The sequence below is a fragment of the Dryobates pubescens genome, chromosome 32, assembly GCF_014839835.1.
Source record: "Dryobates pubescens isolate bDryPub1 chromosome 32, bDryPub1.pri, whole genome shotgun sequence".
NCBI classification, from domain to species: domain Eukaryota; kingdom Metazoa; phylum Chordata; class Aves; order Piciformes; family Picidae; genus Dryobates; species Dryobates pubescens.
In genome coordinates, this window is record NC_071643.1 from 4168360 (window position 1) to 4177833 (window position 9474).

At 50.1% G+C, this 9474-nt stretch overlaps 1 protein-coding gene across 1 annotated transcript in view; it reads left to right on the forward strand.

Moving 5' to 3' along the window:
* CCDC50 (coiled-coil domain containing 50) overlaps window positions 1-5587 on the forward strand; it is a 32931-nt gene extending 27344 nt beyond the window's left edge. Inside the window, exons 6-11 of the mRNA XM_054175540.1 lie at window positions 697-803; window positions 1340-1384; window positions 2034-2138; window positions 2990-3069; window positions 4070-4167; window positions 5095-5587. Coding sequence (XP_054031515.1) covers window positions 697-803; window positions 1340-1384; window positions 2034-2138; window positions 2990-3069; window positions 4070-4167; window positions 5095-5114 — 455 coding nt within the window. The 3' untranslated portion in view covers window positions 5115-5587. The remainder of the gene's footprint in view (window positions 1-696; window positions 804-1339; window positions 1385-2033; window positions 2139-2989; window positions 3070-4069; window positions 4168-5094) is intronic.
* The last annotated feature ends 3887 nt before the right edge of the window (window positions 5588-9474 follow it).

Sequence of the window (9474 nt, forward strand, 5' to 3'; positions counted from 1 at the left end):
GAGGGGTCTGAGATGTTTCAACAGACTGCAGGTGGAAGGAGAAGTGCAAATAGGCTGTGGAGGAACTCAAACTGCATCATTTCAAATCACTTGGGGATGTTTAAAGTTCGAAATAAGCAGGTAAAACTTTCTGCTCAAAGCTAGATCTGAACCTCACATGAGTTTCAAAAAGGCTTCCTTAGCTGTTTCCTCACTGAGAGTTGTAACATTCATGGGTCAGCCCGTGGAAGAAATGCTCAGGAGCTTCACAGGAGTCTTTGCCAAGCAGCTTTTGCAGCCCATGCTGCTCCAGAGGTATGTTCAGAGACTGCAGATGTTGGGCTGCTCTTTGCTGCCCAGTGTTTCAGTGCCAGCTGTGGGATAATTGTGGTTCCTCTTCTAGCATCACTGTGTCAGCAAGGGGTGCTTCAAGGGATGTGGCCTCTTCTGCCATGTAGCTGTCTTTGTCATGGTGTATCACATGTTTCTCTGTGCACAGAGAAGCCTCTCTAAGCTGCATGCTGCACCTCAGCTGAAGGTCCTCTCAAAGCAGCCGTCTGGCAGCTATCCTGTCATGGACTCTGCCCCTCCTGAGTGGGGATTTTCCAGTTGGCTTTTGGGGAGATGCTGGGGATTTCCTTACCAACACCCTTGGGAAATGGGTGAGTTGATTGTGTGCTTTGGGTTTTTTTTTTCCCCCCCTCCACAATTCTGTAGGCACCAGGTTGAGAGGGTCACAGCAAGCCGTGTATGATAAACCCCAGAGCGAACAGGAGCTAACTGACGCAGAGATTGCTCGGAAGCTGCAGGAGGAAGAGCTTCTGGTAAGTAGAGAAAAAGGCTTTAGACAAGTCCAAGGAACTGGCCAGCAATGACAGCTTTAATTTGGAAACCTTTCCTACATGTTTTACTGATTTAAAACATAAGACCTTGTCACTCTGCAGTCTGCTGCTCACCCTTGCCTCCTATAGAAACACCCGGAAGGGAAATGATTGAAGCAGAGTGATAGGAATGCTTCCAGGCAGGTAAAGATGATCTGTAATCCCTGTGGTCAGCCCAGAAGAGAGAGAAACTCTTGCCTGGTTTTGAAAGGGAAGGCAGGAGGGTGGGCAGTGCCTTGTTGTGTGGCCTGGCAGATAGATGAGAGCAAGACTGGGCTGTAAAGCTGACAAGACAGTTTTGGTGCTGGGTTGTGAGGGAAGTGTTAAGCCAGCCAAGTATGTTTGGGGAGCGTGGTAGAGTGTGCTTGTGTGGACACCTGCTTGCCTTACCCAGTAGAGTGAATAATTTGGAGGGGTTTCTGTCTTTCTTTAATTTTTTCCTTGTTTTTCCTTCCCTCCTGTTTTTTTTTTTCCCCCAGGCTAGTGAGGCAGATCAGAAGGCAGCTCAAGTAGCTCAAGATGAGGTGAGCAAGAAGTCAAATGTTTGCAGTATTCCTTTACTTGCAGAAAGTGGCAAACCCCACTTGTCCCCTCTGACCCTCTAGCTGTTTGTTTCCTGCCTTGCAGGGAGAGCTCTGGGTTCCAGTGGGGTTTTTCCTAGCTGGTTTTCATTTGTGTGCTCCAGCTGGCCAAGGAAAGTGGTGTCCTGCCTGCTGCAGCCATGGCAGAGGAAGGAAGTTCATGGCTCTGAAAGTGCCATCTCTTGTGACTGAGCCCCAAGGGCTGTTACCAGAGATGCTGCAAAGTGAACCCCCTCACTGAAGGAAAAGGGATGAAGGGGAGGAAGAGGAAGGATGTTCCTGGCTCTGAAAGTGCCATCTCTTGTAACTGAGCCCCAAGGGCTGTTACCAGAGATGCTGCAAAGTGAACCCCCTCGCTGAAGGAAAGGGGATGAAGGGGTGAAAGGCTCTGCAAATGCAGCTCTGGCAAACCCAGAGGTCCACTGAGCATGCTGCATGTCATCAGCCTTAATTCTCCTCTGTCACTTGTTCTGGGTGACATCTTGGCTTTGCAACTTCCCCATCCAGCAGCTGTCCTTAGGAGAGGTTTTAGATAGCTGAGCACACAAGAGCAGTAAGCCCATCTGACTTGGCTCTGCCTTCTCCCTTCTAGGAGATTGCCCGACTCTTAATGGCTGAGGAGAAAAAGGCTTTCAAGAAAGGAAAGGAGAGAGAAAAGTCTTCCTTGGAAAAGAGGAGACATGATCAAGACTGGAAGGTACAGCAGGTGTTCCAGAGGGATGTGAGGGTGTATGGTGAGAGCAAAAGAAACGGTGCAGGCTTGTGCATCCACGGGGTCTGGCTGCCTGTTACTCAGCTGTGTCCTAAGTCTTTTGGAGTGACCTGGCTAGATGCCCTTTGGCTTCAGCCTCAAGCAAGGTAAGCCTTGGGCTCTGGCCTTTGAGAATGGTGCTGGATGCCACAGCACCTTGTGGCCTCCTTCATCTGCTGTCAGTCCTCCTGATGTAGGACCTTCCCTCTGCTGAAAGGGAAGCAGTAGGAGCAGGAGCTGGCTCTGTTTGTGCGCTGCAGGTGTAAGGGCAATGCAGCTGCTCCAGTGTCACTTTGTCTCATGATTAAATAATGACAGCACTGACTGTATCAAGCCTAGGTTTTTGCATGAGTAGCACTGCAGAGGCTTGGCTAGCTGATGTGACAGAAAACAGATTCATTGTCTGCAGTGGTAAGGTGCTAAAAGGAGCATTACGTTAGCCTTGGGGCCGCTTGGAGGTGGCTCTGATGTTTTCAACCTCCTTACTGTGGTAGCAGAGCACAGCTGAGTGCAGCCAGTGCCTTGTGCTGAGCCCAGCCATGTGCACAGCCATTGCACTCTGACTGCATTCCACCCCAGCCTCAGGATGGGTCCCAGAGTGCTGTCTCAGAGCAGGGTCTAGCGCTTCGTTTCCTGGAAACTAGTCCTGCTGCTGCTGCCACCATTCACATCTGACTGCAGTCAGTTATGTGTATAAACTGAGCACAGAAGGTCTGCATGGAGCTGTGGCAGCCTCAGAGCACTGGGTGCTGACCTGCAAGGCACACAGGTGAGCTGCTTTCCCTTCTTCCCATCAGCGTGATGCAAGCGAGTCCACGTGCTCAAGGGCAAAAGAAGGGCCTGAAACGCAGCGGCACAAAGGCGACAGGTCTGCGAGGTGAGCTTGAGATGGGCAAATGCAGGTGGGAAGCTGCTCAGAAGCTGTATCCCAGGGTGGTGACCAGTCTGACCCACCCACAGGGGGCTTGGTGGACAGCAGAGGTTTTAGCACTGAAAAGAGGTGGAGGGCAGCGAGCTGGTGAGGTGTTTGGAGCCGTGCGTCATTGGCTGCGCTCGTGGCATTTGTCCCGATCGGTCTCCCTTGCCTGGTGCTGGCAGGGATTGATGACTCTGTGCAGTGACATTTGTTAAATGGCAAAGAAACATGGAGAGGGTTAAAACACTTCTGGGGATGTGAAACCAAATGTCATCCCTGGGCAGGAAGGAGTAATCACAATGTATTTGCACAGCTGCTCCCTTGGGTACCTGCTCCCCAGTCAAGCCCTGTGCGCTCTTCTTGTTGCTGAGTGTGGATGGCCCTCTGCAAGCATTGTGCTTCGGGGTGCCTCAGCCCAGAGCTGATGCAGATGTGCTGTTTCTGATTCTCTTGGTACCCTGGCCAAATGCTCCTCATAAGGGACTGAACCCTGGAAGTGATCCCTGGTGGCTTTGATTTCCAGTGGAGATAATGACCCTAGAAATTCTTGGTGGGTTTGCAAAAGGAGCAAGTGAGCTGTGCAGGTGGAGACCGAGAGAGATCTGATTAAAGTACTCTGGGATGAAAACCAGACAAGCATTAAACACTCTAAAATATTGCTCTCTTGAGGGAGAGTGCATCAGGCTTTCATCCTGATAGTTCTTTGTCTCCTGACAACTTGAACCCATGATTAAATGAGAGGGGTCCATCAGAAGCTGTAAGCACTGTGCATTCCTCCTCTGCAGAAACAGTAGTGAGCTGAGCTTAGAGGGGCTGCTCTGCATGGGGAAGGTCCAGGCCAAGTACAGTTTTCATCAGACAAAGAAGGCCAGGCCAGGCAGCTGAGATGTTGGGTTCCCCATGCTGTTATGCCTTTGAGTGTTTGTTTTTCCCTCCAACACTTTTTCCCTGTGCTTGGCAGATCACAGCCTCACGTGGATGACTTCGACCGTGCTCGGTATTACACAAGCCAGCCCAGCCCTTCACGCCAGATCCCCAAACCTGAGTTCTCTCCTAAAGGTAGGGAGGGTCAAGCCCATGGCTGCCTCAAGCACTTGAGGTGTTGTAGGCAGTTTTCCTCAAATAAACAGCCTGCAGCATATGATACTGGAAAGAAGGAGGGGACAGTGTTGCCTCAGCAGGCAGATAGTCACTGCTGAGTTGTACTTGCTGAGCATCTTGCAAGCTGAGAGATGAAAAAGCTGAATTGCTTTGCCTTGAGTTTGTCAAACCGCTCTCTGCCTGTCCTCTGTGATCTCTTAATGATGAATGACTGTAACTCCAGGCAGTAAATGAAGAGGAAATAACGTGGAGACGATGACGTGATGGAGTTTAGGTGACTCACTAGGATCCAACAATCCAATACCAGACAAAACCTGGCAGTGTCACCTAATGGGTGGATGGGAACAGGCTTGTTTTGTTCCTGCAGCATCTCAGCAGTGCTTTCTTGGCTTGTTTCCTCAAGTCACTTGGCACAAGAGTTGTGTGGTTAGGGTCACCCCTTTCCAGTTCTTCAAACGAGAATGCCAGTTGCCTGTGGTATTTGTCAGAGTCTCTGGGGCGGGAGGTGGGCAGCCAGAGCTGGACAAAGTCACTCTGGTTTAGGAAGAAGTTTTGCACTTAGGAAGAGGTTGTGCACCATGAGGCCAGTGGAGGCCCCATCCCTGGGGATATTTAAGGTGAGGCAGCCTGATCTACTTGAGGATGTGCCTGCTGACTGCAGAGGGGGTTGGACTGGATGACCTTTGGAGGTCCCTTCCAACCCAGACCTTTCTGTAAGTTTCTTCCAGCTGATTGTGACTTAAATGGCAAATGCCAAAATTTCAGCTTTGGGAAACCTGTGTTTGGTCTGCATCAGACACACTGGAAAGCCTCATGTCTGCAGGTCTCATCTTTCTTTCATCACCAGGATCTATTCTTACAGACTTTCTTTGTTTTCCTTTCCAGGTTCCCGTAGGAAGCAGTAAGCTGTGCTAAGCCTTTGCTTTGGTACTGACTCTTCTGTAGCAAACATTGCTGGAATTGCCAGGCAACTTTCTTGATTCCTTACACAATGGGAGGTCCACCTTCCTCTCCCAGGATCTCCTCTTAGGTGTCATCATATTAAGGAGCATTGTTTGGTTCAATTTGTTCCCCACAGGTGATGGCTGAAGCAGGACAGTGCAATCTAGCCGCCGCTGAGCTGTGTAAATCAACCAGCTGGGTTTAACAGCTCCCTTTGACCTTCTTTCCAGGCTTGCCTTTTAATTTTTAAGCTTAGGCTGGAGCTTTGACAAAAAAGGGTTTAAAAAGATGCAACAGAGTGGAAGTGCAAGTCCTTTCCACATTAGCATGGCCTAGCAAAGAGTTCGAAGAGGAAGTCTGGAGAAGAGAAGGCTCTGAGGAGACCTTCTTGTGGCCTTCCAGTATCTGAAGGGGGCTACAAGACAGCTGGGGAGGGACTTTTTTAGGGTGTCAGCAGTGATAGGACTGGGGGAAATGGAGCAAAACTAGAAAGTGGATAGATTCAGATTGGATGTTAGGAAGAAGTTCTTCCCCATGAGGGTGGTGAGACACTGGAACAGGTTGCCCAGGGAGCCTCATTCCTCAAAAGTTTTTAAGGCCAGGCTGGATGTGGCTCTGAGCAACCTGATCCAGTGTGAGGTGTCCCTGCCCATGGCAGTGGGGTTGGATCTAGATGATCCTTGAGGTCCCTTCCAACCCTGACAATTCTATGATTCTATGAAATGTGTCCTTCTTGCATTGGGCAAGGCAGCTGAGGCAGCCTGACAGTCAGGCTAGCTCGCAGGAAGGAGAGAGGAGCACACACCAGCAAAAGGCTGAGAAAGAAATTGCCTGTAGAAGAATGCTTCTGAACTGCTGTATTTCTTTCTAGGGCTTTACAGCAGTCTGGGCAGAGTGTGTAACTAGGTTTTTAGCTCCTGGAGTTAGTATAGAACAGTGCAGAGGGAATAGTTTCAAGTGCAATTGTTCCTCGTGTGCATGCCTTTGAAGGCGTGCCAGGGAGCTGATGAAGCTGTGAGTTGTGGGTTGGGAAGGGTCATACAAACATCTTAAATGCCTGAAGGGACCTCTGTGGTCACCTGGCTTTGAGCTTCAGGGTGGTTGAAGCCAAGGGATTCCACTGAAGCAAAGAAAGAACTCTGACTTCTAGCTGATTACAGCAACTTGGGGCTGAGCCTGCAGATCTCTTGGAGATGTGTCTGGAGGAAGGCCATATGGGCACTGACTCCAAAAATCCACAGTTTCTGCTAACTCTGAGCTAGGTGCAGAGTGCCAAACAGTCCCCATGGTGTCTGCTGCTCCCTTTTCCCCCTTCACTCTGAAGACATTTTTTCTCCTGTACAAATAGGAAGCATTTTCCCTTGGCCTCCCCATTCCAATTCTTCTATCTTTGTGTGTGTCTGACATTTTTTTTTCAGGTGCATTTTTAAGTTGCAAAGCTGAGCATCTGGGCTCTGGCTTGGAGTCTGTTCAGCCAGCACAGGCTAGTTACTCATTTGGCAGTCCAGTTGCTGGCAGCAGGCTGGGCTGTGTTGCCCCTGCAGAGCAGCTGCCTCAGTGCCCAGCACTGAGTCTGTCCCACCAAGCTCTTTGTCTTTTTCTGGTAGCTGCAACTCCACTGCTGGCTTTGCTGAGGAGGGAAGGTAGAGCTGTGACTCTGCTTGTCCTCACCACCAGTCTGCCTGGGGAAGGAGCCTTGACAGCTCTGTAGAGCTTTGTGAAGAGCATGTGCTGGTGTGAAGCATTGAGAGGAGATTGGAAGAGATTATGGCTCTCTGCTCTTGCGCTAATAGAATCAATAAGGTTGGAAAAGACCTCAAAGATCAAGTCCAACCTGTCACCCAACACCTCATGACTACTAAACCATGGCACCAAGTGCCATGTCCAGTCTCCTCTTGAACACCTCCAGGGATTCAAGCCCCAAGGGAGCTGTAAGGCTGTAGCCTTGGCTGTTGTCCTTGGTCAACAGATCTCTAGGAAGACAAAGCAACTCCTTTTTCTCACAAGCTGCAAGAGCATGTTTAATAGTACATGAGCCCTTGCCTTGGCCAACAGCTCCCATATCTTGCCCCAGCTGGGAGGCTGGTAGCAGTTCCCTTGCTGTGAAGAACCAGATAACCCCTGGGAGGCCTCTGCTCCAGGCATGCACTAGACAAAAAGTGTGTAAGGACTTTGTGCAGTGGCAGCAACATGTTCACAGGCTCACAGGGTGTTAGGGCTTGGAAGGGACCTCTGGACTTTGAGTCCAACCCCCCTGCCAAAGCAGGAGCATAGAATCTAGCACAGGTTGTACAGGAACACATCCAGACAGGGCTTGAAAGTCTCCAGAGGAAGGAGGCTCCACAGCCTCTCTGGGCAGCCTATTCCAGGGCTCTGTGACCCTCACAGTGAAGAAGTTCTTCCTCAAGTTTAGGTGGAACCTGTGCTGTAGTTTCCATCCATTGCCCCTTGTCTCTCACAGGGCACAGTGAGCAGAGGCTGTACCTGCCTTCCTGACAACCCAGCCCTCAGATATTGATAGCCATTGATCAGATCCCCTCTCAGTCTTCTCCTCTCCAGACTGAACAGCCCCAGGGCTCTCAGCCTCTCCTCCCCAGGCAGGGCTGCAGTCCCTTCATCACCCTTGTAGCTCTCCGTTGGACTCTCTCCAGCAGATCCCTGCCCCTCTTGAAGTGGGGAGCCCAGAACTGGATGCCATATTCCAGGTGGGGGTCTCACCCTTGCTTCCAGACTGAGAGCTTGCTCACCTGCAGGAACCCTTATGTGACTTGCAAGCTCTCATTCGCTCGCTGCTGCTTCTCAGGAGATCTCCCAGCCGGCGCCTAGATTTCACTGTCCTTGCCTCGTGCCCTCCTCTCTGTCCATCTCTGCCCATTCACAAGTGTTAATGCTGGTTTGAAAGTTCCAGGGGGGGGGAAAAAAAAATCCACAAAGAACACCACAGACTGTACTATTCTTCTTTTTGAAGTTGTTGTTATTGTTTGCTGACTCGGGCCTGTGTGGCAACTTCACCTGCAGTGGCTTTATTTTGTACAAGTTTATTTTTGTATTTCATGTCACAGTCTAAATTTCTACTGCTGAAAATGTGCTTTGCTCCTTGCCTTTCTTCTTTCTTTCTTTTTTTTTGCTCCTTCCCCTCTTAATTTTTTTGCTCCTTCCCTTCCCCTCTTAATTTTTTCTGCTCCTTTCCCTCCTAATTTTTTCTGCTCCTTCCTCTCCCCTCTCAGTTTCTTTGCTCCTTCCTCTCCCCTCTCAGTTTCTTTGCTCCTTCCTCTCCCCTCTCAGTATTTCTTTGCTCCTTCCCCTCCCCTCTCAATTTCTTTGCTCCTTCCCCTCCCCTCTCAATTTCTTTGCTCCTTCCCTTCCCCTCTCAATTTCTTTGCTCCTTCCCTTCCCCTTTCAGTATTTCTTTACTCCTTCCCCTCCCCTCTCAATTTCTTTGCTCCTTCCCCTCCCCTCTCAATTTCTTTGCTCCTTCCCCTCCCCTCTCAATTTCTTTGCTCCTTCCTCTCCCCTCTCAATTTCTTTGCTCCTTCCTCTCCCCTCTCAATTTCTTTGCTCCTTCCTCTCCCCTCTCAATTTCTTTGCTCCTTCCCCTCCCCTCTCAATTTCTTTGCTCCTTCCCTTCCCCTCTCAGTATTTCTTTGCTTCCTTCCCTTCCTCTCTCAGTATTTCTTTGCTCTTTCCCTTCCCCTCTCAGTATCTCTTTGCTCCTTTCCCTCCCCCTCTCAGTATCTCTTTGCTCCTTCCCTTCCCCTCTCAATTTTTTGGCTCCTTCCCTTTTTCCCTTTTCCATTGCCATCAGACTGTATTTATTGTTGTTGAAATGGATGCTTGCTGAGGTGTTTTGGGTTTTTCTTACCTACTAATGCTTCCACAAATCCCCCAGCCCAAGCCCTGCTGCTTGTGTCATCTGGTGCACTTGTGGGAGCTGGACAGGGCAAAATCCTGCCAAATCAGAAGGGGGTTGGTTTGTAGTCACTGTGCACAGGGGGACCAGGGGGACCCTCTGCACAAGGCAAGGGAGAACAGCCAACTTTGATGGTCTGTCTTGCACTGCACTTGGCTGATCTAACTTCTGTCCCACTCTGATCAGAAAAGTCATCAAGCCCCTATGGCCTGCTGGCATTTGGAGAAACACAGGGGAATGCTTGGGTGTATCTGAGACTGAACTGAAAGGGTGCAGCTGCAGGGTATTGAGTTCTTCTCAATGGGAACCACCAAGGCTGTGGTGGAATTTGTGGCCTTTGCCAAGACCATGACTCTCCTGCCCAGCTGACCTCGGCCCATGCATCTCTCTGTGCTGGTGAACAGCCTTGGTGT